The 15,177-nt window shown below is 44.2% G+C and overlaps 3 protein-coding genes across 3 annotated transcripts; all 3 read left to right on the top strand.

Annotated features, from left to right (window-relative positions):
• Positions 1-4,153: 4,153 nt before the first annotated feature.
• On the top strand, positions 4,154-5,434 carry N7533_008360 (uncharacterized protein; the record flags this gene model as incomplete). The annotated part of the gene is made up of 2 exons (XM_057105010.1): positions 4,154-4,419; positions 4,543-5,434. The coding sequence occupies 2 exons, from the start codon at positions 4,154-4,156 to the stop codon at positions 5,432-5,434; spliced, it is 1,158 nt and encodes a 385-aa protein (XP_056959967.1).
• Positions 5,435-6,957: 1,523 nt separating this feature from the next.
• On the top strand, positions 6,958-7,668 carry N7533_008359 (uncharacterized protein; the record flags this gene model as incomplete). Its single annotated transcript, XM_057105009.1, has 1 exon — positions 6,958-7,668. One exon carries the CDS (start codon positions 6,958-6,960, stop codon positions 7,666-7,668), a length of 711 nt encoding a protein of 236 aa, XP_056959966.1.
• Positions 7,669-8,630: 962 nt separating this feature from the next.
• N7533_008358 (uncharacterized protein) lies at positions 8,631-8,858 on the top strand (the record flags this gene model as incomplete). The annotated part of the gene is made up of 1 exon (XM_057105008.1): positions 8,631-8,858. The coding sequence occupies one exon, from the start codon at positions 8,631-8,633 to the stop codon at positions 8,856-8,858; it is 228 nt and encodes a 75-aa protein (XP_056959965.1).
• Between the last annotated feature and the right edge of the window lie 6,319 nt (positions 8,859-15,177).

Here is a 15,177-nt window from a genome sequence, read left to right as displayed (position 1 = left end):
AACCCTGGTGCTAGAATACTGTATACTAATGGCGTTCGTTCGAATTCTAAAAGAAGCTTTCCATATTCAATAGGCGACCCTTTGTGTGTTGGTAGTAAGCCATCTGAATATGCAATCTTCATACGGTCTTTTAATGTGGATATTCTTTCAGAAAGACAGATTCGCTTCACGAAGTCCATGTTTGAATCCACGTTTCGATGGTATTCACGCTCCTTGGTGATGTTTAATAAACTCCATTTCTCTTCCAGCTCAAAAAAGATGTCCTGTGAATATATCTTCCGGCTGCCCAGTCAAATTCAGTCCCCCGGAGTTATAATCGGTTAAGATCTCCTGATGGCCCAATATATCATTATTGCTATCTTGGCTGCCAAGCGCAACAGCCTGGTCCAGATTTATGTTACGTTCATATGGTCGATCGGAGGGGTAGCTTTGTTGCGTCAAGTACTGACGTGTCTGGTTCTGATCGTGTAGAAGATTTGGCTCTGGTGGGTTCGAAATCGGTGGCAGTTCAATATCGGAGGTCGATGGCCTTATTGTAGGCACACGTTCCGAACTGTACGCTGGTAGCTGACGTGGCTCTGGTTGGACTGGTAGATCTTCCATGAAAATTTGTCGTTGGTGTGATGGGGCTATCATGGGGTCAATCGAATCAAGTCCAAGGCGCGCTAACACACTGAGAGTATGAGTGTCCAATCTAAGGGACTGCCGAGTACGTTGTATAACTATCAGTAGCCGTATGCACAAGTCCCGGAAGCATTGCATTATCGCAACGCATCTTGCATGATCAGGCTTCAAAAATCGGTGCTGTTGCATAATGTCAGGCCGCCCCAAGCTCTATATACAGTAAAGCATCGCTTCAGAACTTACCAGGTCATCGTGAGTTCGCAACTGGGATTCTAGATGATGCAGAAGAATGACAGTAGAATGAAGCTTTTCGATGTCTCGGTGGGATTCCATTTTGGACATTTGGCGTCTATGTCAAGAGTAGAATTTTCCTCTCTCCGTTCAAAATCCGGGGGCATGGGGTGATACCCATATGCCAGCCCGTCGATGCAAGGAAAGCGACCCCTCCCTTTCAAAAGTTGCCAAGATTTACTAGGATATTTGATTGGTGTGAATCAAAAGTTAGTTGCCCATCTGGGAACTTGACGCGCTGTTGGTGTGATAGACAATCCGATTGGTTTCTTAGATCCCTGCATAGCCGTTCAACAAAGCCGACCGCGGCTCCCTTGCCTGTTCGTGATTTAATTTAATTTTCCAAGATTTTGAGGGAAAATGATTGGCATAGAAATGATTGCTAAAAATGTAGAATTTACCAGGAGAGGGAACAAGAATTCAATATGGGCATTTGTCATCTTCTATTTGAGGCCAAATGCATCTGGTAGTTCTTAAGGGATTATTTAACACCAAAAGGATTTCTGACGGAGATCAATAGCGTTGTCTACTTATTTGACTTCTTTGTTGTTCACCAGGCCACAAAATGAAATGGGAAGATAAGGAATATGAGTACCTTCTAGAGATACTAGAAGCATTTCTCGATAACCCCCAAAAAGACCCATCATGGAAGCACATGTCTAGGGGTTGGAAAGCCAAGTTCGACAAAAGGCGTAGCGCAGAATCGATTCGCGGCATATTCAACCGAATGAAGTGGGGTTGGAGACCTAAATCTCTTCGCCAACGCACGTCTCGACAGCGTGGCTCGAAACTATTGAACCGTCAAGCAAATACTCCTAGTTCAAAAGCAACCAGGGCAGCACCCAACACCTCGCAGATATCAAATAGCTTACTATATTCCGGTGATATCGAATCCGACATAAGCGATCATATTGAACCTGGCATACGTTCATCTATGTCCCCGGAATTGAATCACTCGCAATCCCCGCTTATGGCACCTTCATCACTCTCGCCGCCAGATTCATCGGATACAGGCACCTTTATATCACTTGGTGATAATGAAAGTCCTGTGTATGAGGTAGAACCTGATTATTCACTGGATTCATCACTTCCAACAACACAAGAGCCGGCAATAGAGCTTTTTCAGGCCATGGGTATCATTCTTCGTGAGTCCACTCTTTCTGCTCCAAATCCAGGCCTACCAATTAATGAATAAAAAGTTATCAGCAAATTAATTCTAGATCCACGGTCCTTCATGTTGTGAAAGATGGAGGCGCCCACTGTGTATCTTCAGGGATGAAGTTCGTTTTTCGGTCCTAAATTATTGCTTTGAGAGAATAATGGTTGATTCGCAGCCTCGATTTTCTTGTAATACACTTTGAGCTCTTAAATACACAGGCTAGTTCCAACTCGGAATGATGGTCACCTACGCTCGCCGTTATCATTGCCTTGGTCCGTATGCGCACTCTATAGGGATACATCGCGAAGAGCAACCAATCTTGATACTATGTCTACATGGCTAGAGCTGCGCTCCAACAGTGATGGCTGGATTCTTGTAGACCATGGCCGACTCCGTGAGCTGATACAACTTCTGGATGACCCATTGAATCAGCACCCGACTACCTGTCTATTCCTCGGAGGGGCGACAAAGTCAATGGCATTGAAATCGATATTTCCGCATAGTAACACTCAAAAGCGCTGTTCTCCCGGCATTTTAAAACTTCATATGATTGCACATAGTAGTGCTACCCCTCGACCCATACTAGTATTTGAAGGAAATCATCATGACTCTCCTCGTTCGTTGAAGATCCCTCCAGCATCTGCGTGGCAAATTCGGTGTGTCGAGAATCAGTCATACCTTGCAAGCAAAAACAGAATTTTGAGCTGCGCAATATGTCCTTTTGTTCACACAATATATATATTTGTTGATGATCTAGGGGGTATAGATGAAGTTCAAAAAATACTCTGGTCATGGTTGGCTGATATCGCGCACCGCTATGAGCCATTCGCAGCACGACCAGGATTAGCTCTCATCCAGACCAAAAATGAGACTCGAGCATCTAAATCGGTGACTATAGACTATCACTTACAATGCGCTCTGCTGGAGAAGATGATATCTGGCCTGGTCACCCTTGACCTAACTGGCCGTCAATCTATGTCTCCATGTGCCAGGTTCCAGCCGCTCCAATCAATGTTCTTTGATCATGCACGGGCCGGCTGGGATCTTCATGATCCGGAAAATGAGCTGTTTTCTATGATACATCTCGAGTCCCTACTGAAAAAGGCGTTATACATCATCACACAACAGCCGGATGCAGTTTTCTCGCCGGTTCACGCTGCCCGGGAGGAAAATCCCGTCCCTGCAGGGGCGGTAAGACACTTGCGACACTTCATCTCATCGACCACGACCACACTTTCACAGGAGGAACAAGTCCATTTCATTGCAAACGCTTTGTTAATGGACGCGTACCCTCCAAACATGCACTGTTCGTGGGGCATTCTGTCAAATTTAGTTCTGAACTGACAGGCTTTAGTATTCCGACCAGAGCAGGTGTTTTTATCCCATTATCAACAGATTTGTTTTGATGCATGGACTGAGCGCTTTCCAGAGCATGCTCAATATCTTTGCCAGGATATTCTACGCCATTTCTGTCAATCATGGACCACAGTGGGAGTATCCTCTTCACTAGAGCAACGACGGTCATACCTCAATTCGAAGCCGTCCACCTGGAGATCATTGAAGACGAATTCGACTTGTTTGAGCTGTTTACTTCGAGGACCAGACGCCATTCTTCCATGTGGGCACTCCTTATGCTATAATTGTGCACGCTTATGGGGCATCAATGCACGGATCCCAGACCATTCATTTCAACTACGCAAATGCTATTTATGTTTCCAAAGTTTGAATTACATTGTACATTGCCCCCCACCAACAGTATCTCCAATAGTTTTCGCGCTTGATGGTGGTGGTATACGTGGAGTTATCACGCTCCGTTTCCTACAAGAGCTGGAAAGGCGAATACCCTTGCCCCTGTGGCAGATTCCTAATTTAACGGTAGGTACTAGCGCAGGTATGCTGTGAACTGTGGCTCGGTATGCTGTAATTCCACCATTAACCGCAACAGGTGCCCTTATTGCCATCGACATTTTCTGCGATCAGCGGAATGCCTCTGATGCAATATCACGATTTACATCATTTGCTGAGGAGATATTCCCTCCCCAGCCTCGGCGATTGACTTTTGTTGGAAAGGGATGGGACATGTTTAAATTCTGGTTAGCAGATGCGCAATATGACTCCAATGCATTAGATGCCGCTCTGAAGAAGGCCTTTGGAGGCTCTCGATATTTGTTTCAATCTCCACCAACCAAACAAACAAGCGGCAGTGTGGCAATAACAGCAAGCCAGGTAGACGAAAACGGCAAGCTTTGTTTGCTGACTAACTATCGCCACCTGGGTCACGATAGCTATCGGAGATCCTACACAACAATCATTCCTACGGAGGAAGAACCGCGACTATGGCAAGCGTACGTGCGTAAAAGATGTCCAAAGTCTGTTACTAACACATAATAGTGCGAGATGTAGTGTTTCTGCACTCGGGTATGATCGTATTGGACGAGGAATTTAACCCTGCGCTAATCGAAAACTAGATACTTCAAGCCAATGTTTCTTCCTGGAATTGGATTACTTCAGGACGCTGGTGTTCGAGCAAATTGTCCGCTCCGAGTTGCTATACGAGAAACTCTAGACATGTGGCCTACTAATGTTGAGCCTAGTCTGGTTGTCAGTGTTGGAACGGGGTTTTCTCTTACCCCCAAGCTTTCACCGCGTCGGAATGGATTCATCCATCGTGCACTTCATGCTTTTATCTATGGTCCTGCTGTTGACGGGAACGAAGGATTTCAAGACGCGTATGATAATCTTCCTCGCGGGGCCCAAGAAAACGTGTTCAGGCTTAATCTCCACTTAAAGAACGGGCTACCACAGCTTGATAGTGTCACGAGCATCAAGGATCTCGTATCTCTGCCATATACTATTCCCAAACGACTCTGTCAAATGATAATTTCACGCCTGTTCTTCTTCGAGCTTGATACGGAACCAGCCCACATGGATCGAGGAATTCTATGCACAGGGTCTATTCTTGTGAAAGGGGACCTTGACAACATGTTGGATGCGGTTGAAAGAGAGTATCAGGATCCTATCTTTGCTATGGTGCCCGGTGCCAATTTTGGCTCAGTTACTGAACACCAGGGATGTACTGTATGCGCTTACTACCGCAAACGTGTTCAGTTCACAGTTTCGAGCCCAGTAGAAGAATTTTCATTATCTATCAAAAGTAAAACGTTCAGTGAAAGGATTAACGGATTTCCGACTACACTCTCCAGGATTCTCAAATTCCAGGGTGTCGAGGCTTCATTCGGTAGATCGGACCACAGGCATACCTGGAAGCCGCAACGGGTGTGTTGCTGTCATGTTCCTCCTAAGCGTGGACGAATGTCACCTGAGCCAAGGCCATCGAAAAGGCGTAAAACTACTGAATGATGTATTAGTTTATGAATGTAATATTCTTCTCAATTTCAACTGCGCTTAAAGAAATACAGTATAATGTAGAAAGGGTACTACTCAATGGACACCCCTCTACGTGATCAGGTAAGTGTCGGATTTGACTTACCAACAGAGATACATTAAAGAGAAATTTGTAAACATGTATATTGTTTGTAGCGCCTTATCTAGTGTACTGGAGAGAAGCGGTTGATATACGCAAAATTACAATTAGTCGATTCTAGAATAGCAGGCTAGTCCCTTGTGGACTACTGAGGTAGATATCTTCGTTTCGGAGACCAGAGATAGCTTCAATACACACTTCTGGCTCACAACGTGCTATTTATCGGTAATTACATTGCGTGCTATTGGTGGTGGTTCGTGATGCTCCATTTTTGTCTCATTCGAACCGCACGTTCTGATCGTGCTGCTTCGAGCATCCTCTCCCGCATCACTAGCTACGTTGAGAGTTTCATATAGGTAAGAAGAGAGGCACCGCAGTAACTTACATTACAATAGCACCCGCAGAATAATGCGGCAGAGCTAGGCTGTCAAAAATTGCAGGCAGGTCATAGTATTCCATATAGTACCGAAATGTCATTGGAAGATCCATTGGCAATTCTGTGCTTCTGTGCTCCTTCATTTACTATAGTAGAGAACTATTTGCATCTTATGGGTACGGTACAGTACCTTACAGCACTGTAGAGTAATAGACATGCTAAACCACAGTAATCATCTAATGCCCCCAAAATAAACATTCAAATTGGATTTGCTATCGCATTCCCTGACCGCCCAATTGTCTAAGGGTTGGTAATATACATTCGGGCAGTGGTGGTCTCCGGCTGCACACTCAATTTTGGGACAATCCGGAAAGGACGGTATGATCGCAACTCCTTGATCTAGTAAAGGATCACCGTCTATCTTCGAGATATCATAATAGGTCTGCTCTGCAGGCCCGCATGTGCTCTTGGGCTCAAAGCATGCGCTATACTCTATTTGAAGAATATCTAGACTCCCTTGCGATGTGGCGACCTTAATTGAGTTACCAGTGCCATTAAAGGACTCTCTCATTGGCATTGAAATGTTTGCGAGTGGTTGTAACTTTGTTCTCAGATACGGGTACCCAGAGCCTTGATAACCTTCTATATAGAGAGCCATCGGACAATGATTATATAGATTCACGTTTCCATATCGATGAGCACGTTCCGTAGCGCTAGTCTGCACTAATGTGACGCATATCGCAGCAGTCTTTGTAATAAAATTATACATTCTCAGTTGTAGTTTACCAAGAGTCACCAATTAGCTAATATATGATAGCACGAAGGTTTCCTTGGCGTTCTATGTTCAACTCGCTGATATTCTATTTTTCTCCATTCTACTTCCTCGCTTTCAACGACGGGGAACTTAGTTTCGCTGGCTCGTTGAACCTGTCTGCTCAAAAAGAGCCCGGGTGTTAACTCCTCGACTATAAGGCTAATTGCATTCTCATCAATGGCTTCTACCATCGAAATAAAAATTTCAAAATGGCTGAGCTACAGCTAACTCGATTCCCAAAGCATGCTTTCATGTCTTTGGTCCATGGTATTACCAGTTCACTACTTGCGCTCTTGGCTTTGCGCCTGACCATTGAATATTTCCATCGTCCATTAGCACAGGCCGTCATGGCAGGATTAGATGTCATTGCTATCTTTTGCTTTTTGTGTGGAATGATGGCCGTATATTTGCTAGCTTTGCTTCGTCCGACTGAAATCGGTGAAAGTCAGGAGAATTCCCATGCTTGTGTTATATTCATGACATGGGCTTCTTCGGTTCCATTTTTGCACTTCCAGTTCTTCCATACACCGCTGCTTCAGCTTACACTGCTATTTATTATGACTTTTCTGTCCGTATGGTTCAGCTCCTTCGTTCAGTTCTCTTATATGCGCCGTGATTCCATTGCGGCATGTTGTCTTTTGTGTGTAATCGCAATTCTCCCAGCGATCTATGCAATATTTCAGCCAACGGCATGCCGTTATGATATCGCAGCCGAATATGTGAAACTCCATATAATGTGGCTATTGGGGGCTAGCATCTATGCAATGAACCTGCCTGAACGACTCGGGTTCTTTGTTCATTCTCATCTCAGCTTGGTGGTTATGCATATTATTGTCGCTGCGGCATCTGTTGCATTCTCGGCAAATCTGTTAAGAGCTTTCCAAACAAGCTCCCAGTTTACCCATTTGTGTCGCTTTTAATACTGCAGTCAGCATCAATGGATCCCGAAAATTCTGGGTGTATCTTTAAAGTACAGTATTAGTCCAAATTGAAGGTTATGTACTTCGTTTTTATTATAATTAATCTACCGATCAGTATAAAGTATAACTGAAATTCCTAAATATGCAAACTATGTACTATATACAATACGAACAGTTCAATATGCCCCCAATTCGATTTACCAATACATCAAATAATGAGTAATCAATTCTGCACACCAAGCCAGCATCCAAACGTTACTCAGCGTGTGCGACATTGTCAATCAGCACCATATGAACGCGTTAAACCTGTTGAATTGAAAGCTATTGGCTGATCATATAATGAGATTCATGAACTCTATCTTTAAACAGTATTTCCGGAAAACGGTGTTAGATCATCCGTCATCCCCCTTAGCCCATTATTCTAGCACAGTACAGTAGTTTTCGAATTCTTTTTGACCCTGCACTCCTTAGACCTGATTCCCGGAGAATAAATCCTAGATATTCAAGTTCTTTAAAGATGTTATTTTACTGTATAGTCGATAGCAACGGCTTCCACCCTGCGGCTGCTTTTCTTATCTCAGGCCCCTCTGCCAAGACCCTAGCGCATGTCTTGTAATGGCCAGACCACACTAAGTTGAAAGCCACCGTAAAATACAGCGTACCTAGTATCGCAGCAATCAAGCTTGCTGTAGAAGATTTAGTGCGGAAGGTGAAATTTACGGAGTAGCTACATTATTCGGTTGCATTGGTACATACAAGGGTGAAAAAGAAAATCGGAAGTTGCAAGTTCTCGTATCAATCGGTGGCTGGAGCTACTCCTCGAATTTTGCAGGTCCCTTTACAATACTAGGTTTAAAAAGCAAGCTTCTTTACTTAAAGCGCTACTTAAGGAACGTTCAAAAAGCCCTCCAACTCCAACTAAAATCATGCTTGATCAAGTTATTCAAGGCTGCTATCTCTCGATGCATAACGCCGCGCTTCTAGCAAAGGAAAATGTTGATTTACGCACTGCAAATAAAAAGAAACGACAAAAGCGTACACAATCATATCGAAAAATACCACACGAAGGAGGGTTTACCGTTGAAGAAGCGTTAAAGGTTATTCAGCAGCCAATTCAGGCTGTTGAACCTGTTGAGCAACCTCTACCAGAGCCTATTGAGCCGCCTGTTCTACCACCTCCACCAACCTGACGGCGGCAGGCAAGGTGTAGCGGCTGTCATAGAATAAGCCATTCAATTACCTGGTGCCCTAGTAGATAGATTTCTCAATATAATGGCGTTTTTGTGGTAAAAATCTAGCTCAAAAACGTAGTGGTGGGCGGATTGATCCGCTCGCTTGTGTAATCCGTTCGTATGTGGATTACGTTATCCGACATGCGCTAGCATGCCTTAAGCTACCAGTTTTGTAATTTGGGCAAAATGGTATCTGTAATGACTGCATATAAGCGATGGGTCATCGGTATAATACTCTTACTTCCGTTGGATTTCGTAAAATTGATCGGCAGTTTAGCCGATCTGGAATTGTCGCTAATTTCCTTTCTCTAACAGAGCTGCGCTGCCCTTAGCTTCGTATTGCCGTACTTCGGAAAGTGCCTTGCTACATGACGTAGCCAAATATTGGCCCGATGGCCCTCGGGAGCAGTGCATTTGCCAAGGCACAAGTCTATAAGAGGTGTATGTCTTCTTGCTATTTACAAGGTCAGACATTTCTGTCAAAATCTAAATTTCAGGTTTGCTCACAGTACTGAGAGTTTAGAGATATGTCCAAGCCTTCTACATGGATCCCTTCGGAGAAACTCAAAGTGTTATACATGGCCAGTCGCCCTCTTTGGTGGCCAGTGGCCCCATCTCTCTACCTTTCGGGCATTATCCACGCCGATGTCGTTCCGTCGACAATACCAGCAATGTTATTCGCCATTGCTCTATCTTTCCCTTTGTGCTTAGGTAGGAACTCTCACAAAGAAAGTATATGCTTCTAACTCTGATTACTTGTGCAAGTCACTTTTGGTGTTAATGATGTTTACGACTATGATTCCGATATGCAAAATCCTCGAAAGACAAAGTTTTGGTCAGAAGGTGCATTACTACCTCGGGAAAATCATAATTTCGTGCTCCTTATTGCCAAGGTTACTACTATCCTTATCGTCTTGTGCTCCATACCTGCAGCAATTCAAACTCCTCGATTGCTACTATGCACTTTATCATTTCTCTTTCTCACTTGGGCATACTCCTCGCCGCCGATGCGGCTTGAGGAGATACCAGTCTTAGACTCAATATCAAATGGAGCCATTCTCTGGCTATTTTGGGCAAGTGGATATTGTTCTGGCGGAGGAAAGGCCCTGGTATATGAGACTGGTGATGACAGTAATGGTGCCTTTGTTTTCTTCTATGCCTGTGCCTGCCACGGACTGGCGTCGATTGTTGATACAAAGCCAGACAGCTTTGCAAATCATCGAACAATATCAACGTCCCTTGGAATAAGAACTTCGGCATTCCTTTTGGGGGCTTGGTTGTAAGTCAGCTTTACCCTTTTGCTACATAATGCCCACATACTAAATGTTTGGTCAAGTACTTTAGCTGGCTGCCAGGTTCAAGCGTGGTCCGAAGTTGGCATGGCAAGCCTGGCTGGCATGGTATCCTGTCTTTACATTTTCCTCAGACCTCCCATGGGTGTTATCATCTGTCGATTGGCGTTTGTTGGATCCTATTGTGGCACAATAGTGTGGGTACTCCGCAGCATGCTTCAGGTCAGCATGGGTACAGATATGCACATGCTCAGGGCTTGGTGATTGTTAAGTTTCCGGGTAATCCCACCTTATGGTAACGGTGGCTAGGCAGTGTGAGTAGATGTAGATAAATTAAATGCGACGGAAAGAGCATTTGCGGAGCGTTCGCTTCTTCTACGTCAGAACTCCGACTTGTTTGAGCAGAATAACGAGAAGAAAAGTCGACAGCGTACAAAGTCGACGGTAGTAGGGAAGACTAAGATCATGGCGTTTGAGGACATTGCAGTGGCAAAAGGAAACGTGAAGAAAATGAAGCCGCGCAAGAAGCAAAGAGGAGGAAGAGACGGGTTGAACCGAATGAAATATGTCACACCCTGCCACATGCAGAGGGTAACCGTCGCCCAGAACCGCTGAGGGGGATAGAGGATTATTGCTCCATTCTCCAATTTGATTGAGTCTGACTTTTTTTACGGTATATTTATGGTCGATATTATATTTGACTCCACATCATGTAAACCTGAATCCCATACCAAGGCACTACCTAACCATAAAATTGAATCAAAACCGTGGAATAAAAGACTTCAGTACTGTCTTTGAGATAAAACTATATGTTTCTTGGATTGAACTGATTAATAAGGCATGTTGATCATGCTTACAAGGATCCCGACAAATAACAAGAAACAACAGGGCTGGACCCGTTGCTTGCTCTACAATCATAGACATCTAGTGGATATAATTTATTGAATATATGGTATCTTAATCTGTTCCCCGGACATGATCACCTTCTCTCAAAGTAGACAATATTATCGAACTTCCCGTGTGTAATGGGACTTCAGCAGGTTAATTCTTCGATCTTGTCATAAGTATAGTCGCCAGGTTCATCTATCTAAAATTATCGGACCAAAGTTGTGTCCTGCTTGTCGATTAGAAGCTTCAGTCGCTCGAAACTTTCAACATTCTTGCACACGAATCTTTTGGGCTAAGGTCCCTCTTAATATCTACTTCAGAGGCATGGGAGTGTCAACTAAAATGTTACGCGAATCCTACTCCAGACGAGAGCAAGGATGGTGATGCTGGGGCATTTTGGCTTTGCATTAGACGATTTTGACTTCGACATTGATGACCCCACCCTACATCCTGCGCTACTTAGCTCTTATACGATATTTGCCATGGGTGATTACAATGTCCCAAGTAGGCCATAATCTTACTGTCGCCTCTCGTACTATAAGCACTTTGATCTAGACCGCTGTCTACAAAATTTCATGTATTTTACACGAAACTAGCAGACACATGGTACCTCCTCCCCTTTCTTCTTTTCGTGACGATCAACAACTTCCTGCACAAGGGCTTTCTGCTTACCGTTACTAATCCAGCGACATGGCCACAAGTCTCTCGTCCTCAAGGTTTGTTATCACCCGCGTTATGATAGAGAGCGAATGTTTCACCACTTCTGAAATAGCTGCCTCAGAACCGCTAGCATGGGGATCCCGTGTCGAGGATATTTCGGGCTTGTTGAGCATAGTTACATCCATTACCGATATTGGAGTCAGAAAATCCGGCGGACCACATCATAATTCCACCAAACGCGGCCTCACTGATATGACCACAGATTAAGGTTGCCAGCGCATCTAGCTGTAGATAATATTGAGCGCCGCTGGAGGTCCCCGTTGCTGCAAAAGGGGCAGCCGGTAAACCGATGAAAATTTTAGCATTGGCAGATGGTGTCCCGGCGACGTTCGCTACCCAGGCATCGAAATTGATGGGCCCATTAACCGAGCAGCTCGGGTTATTGTAGAACTGGACCCAAAGATAGTCGAATTTTGTATTTGTGATCGCCAGTTGCATATTAGGCTCCGGAATAGGACATTGTGGCGCCCCCGTAATGTAATAAATATTGGAATGGTCGGAATCAAAGTTAGAGCGCAATTTGTTGATAAGATATTGGTAGTACTGGTTACCACCGGAGACCTCGATATTGAAGTCCCAGCCGTTAACAAATGTGGTACCAAAGGGCCGATGGACCGTATCACTTTCCGCGTTGCCATATGCATCCCAAAGATATTGACCGATAGCTTCAGCCTCCCGCTGAGATGAGAGTGAGTATGCTCCAACCGCGCCACCAAGCGACAAAATGACTTTGACGCCGTTTGACTGACATTGCTTGATTGCAGTTGCTATATTTTCGCATTGAAAAGAACCACCAGATGCGGAAATTGAGCATGACTGTCCAATGGTACCCGAGGCAATTGTGTTACCATTGCCAAATTCATATAAGAATGCTAATACTACGATGTCAATACCGGCGGATGGTGCACAGTAAACTGATAGATCATTGTTTTCAACAGCAGATCCTCCGTTCTGCCCCCAGTATATGACGTTTTGATAATGATGAGAATCAGTCACATCATCGTTCCTGGCGGTAACTGCTGATACGGTAACTCCGAAACAGGCAAGGCTTGTCAATAAGCTTAGAAGGAGCATCCTTACTCTGATGATGAAATAGATCTGGGCAATCTCCAAGCTAGATAAGTTTTAGATCATTCGGGCGCTGTGAGGGAATTAATTCGTTTGGCGGGAAGAGAAAGAAAATGGGACTCGAGTGAATTAATAACTATGTCCAGTCAATTCTATGGACAGATACTAAATGCTGGATTATTAATCCGCTATTAGAACTTAAGGGCCCTCAGCTTGAAAGCAAAACGGCAGTGTTGCCCCAGCACAATGGAATTGAACGAATTACGACCAACTCACATCACAACGGATAGTACCAATAAATAGCCTTTGCCAATATTCTCTCGTTCATTTTCTATATCTTACCAAATTTACCACCAAAAATTTATTTTGAACAACGTATATGACCTCATCCATATTTGTTGGCTGCCATGCATTGCTAAGTTGTCGAAGATATTATCAGTCAATGTGCCGTCAAAGCTGTTTGCTTACGATTCCTGTACCTCCTGCGCTTTTTTCTTGTCAGAACCTTAACGCTAGGGCACGCCAAGCCGTATGAGAAAGTTTGAAAATGTTGCTGTAATTTTCAGGTCTCTTTTTTTATACATCCAAATCCTGATTGCTGACCAGGGCAATTTACTGTAATTGTTGTTGTTGTCGTCGTCATATTATCTCCTCCAAAAGCAATAGCCCATCCCTCTGTGACACCAGACCCCTCACGTGTCCATTATTGATGTAGACTTTTCGTGAACCTCTTCCCCGAGTAGCGATTCACCAAGAGTACTTCTCATATTAACGTCCGAAGTAGTTGACTGCCTCGCTGGCGGCAACACCAGATAGCAAACGAAGGGCTGACGAATCGACATGCGATTGAACCGGTAAGGTAGATGAGCTATTGTGAACAAAGCCTGATGAGGATTGGTTAATAATATGTACTGTAGGCAGATCGGTTGTTCGAAGGCCCGTCGGCGTTGCGAAGTTATCGACGTGTTCATTTGAAAGCTTCCCGCCGCGTGGTCACAACCAATAAAAGAGTTTCCACCGGAGTTTCAATTTGGAAAGTTCGCAGCTTCGGTCAGACCTTGAATTCCAACCTACTGACATCCCTCACGACGAAGAGGTGACTTTCTACGAGGGACAGGTCAAGTTACAGTAACTCCTGGGGAAATCAAATATATTGCCAAACCCTTCAAAGAGATGCACGGATCCGGCCACCTGTCATCTTCTCTTCCCATGCAGCCGTCCGAGTGGCCATTGAGGATGGTTATACTATACATATCCATGGACTGAATCTCACACATCATAAACGCACGTCGGAATTCTATATAATATTCCATTCATGACACCTCCCTATCTATGAACAGAAACTGCGATATTACTTGTCACGTAAACATTGACAACCGTAGATGTCGAAGAAATGGACATTGACGGGGGTGCTGAGGAATCTGCTGGTACAATATTGACCTGAATTGCAGGACATGGGAGAGAAGAATTCTCATCAATTTCATCTTGGACTATTTGCCGGAATTTCATGAATTGTATTATCGAATCCTGGCCACATTCAGCGGCCTCTGCCATTTTTGCTATAGCCAATTCTTTGCTGATTATCATATCATTGATCATTCGCAGCTTCCAGAATGGAAGGATGGGTAGACCGCTTCGGCGCGACATTTTGCTATGCTGAAGAGCGCTTTAAGGCGGAAGTCAAAATTTATAGATATAAATGAAAAGATGAAGAATCATTGACTCTTTGTTTGTGGACCTTAAGCCACTCTATAATTTGATGGGCAGACTATGTTGACTTTATACCTGAAGAGTTTTCTTTACTATAATTAATTTTCTTCTATACTATATTAGAAGACATGACCGTATGAGAAGTTACCGCAGGACAGGACAAAGTCTGTTTGACTGTGTTTGTTATCAATTATCGATACAAATGCATGATTATTACGCAGTATTAGGGACCACTGACTATCGATTTAGCGCGGGTTATACTAAAGGCAATACTGACTGTATCATCGGAATCACCTAAGTTAGCGTCATATTGAGCGTCATATAATTTCTTTGCACTAGCGCCTTCGTAGTGGGCGAAAAGTGGTCAACGGGGCGGAAGCTGGTGTCGCTGCTGATTATGCCGTATCTTGCTATTGTATGAAAGCTTACAGCCATTCTCAGAATTGCGTTGACCAGTACACATTCAGAAACCCTTTCCTGACCCCGTTGCCAAGCCTTTAGCGTAAATTATTCATTGGGCGGGAAATACTATGTTGAGGGCTGCTGTTCAATGAACCTGGAATGGCATGGTACAGTACTGTATCTCTCCGTCCATAAGA

The sequence above is a fragment of the Penicillium manginii genome (assembly GCF_028828005.1).
Source record: "Penicillium manginii strain IBT 31320 chromosome Unknown utg000005l:1.0-5665137.0:1.0-5668048.0, whole genome shotgun sequence".
Taxonomy (NCBI): Eukaryota; Fungi; Ascomycota; class Eurotiomycetes; order Eurotiales; family Aspergillaceae; genus Penicillium; species Penicillium manginii.
The sequence above is the reverse complement of the archived record's forward strand: the minus strand, read 5'-3'. Positions and strand labels throughout refer to the sequence as shown.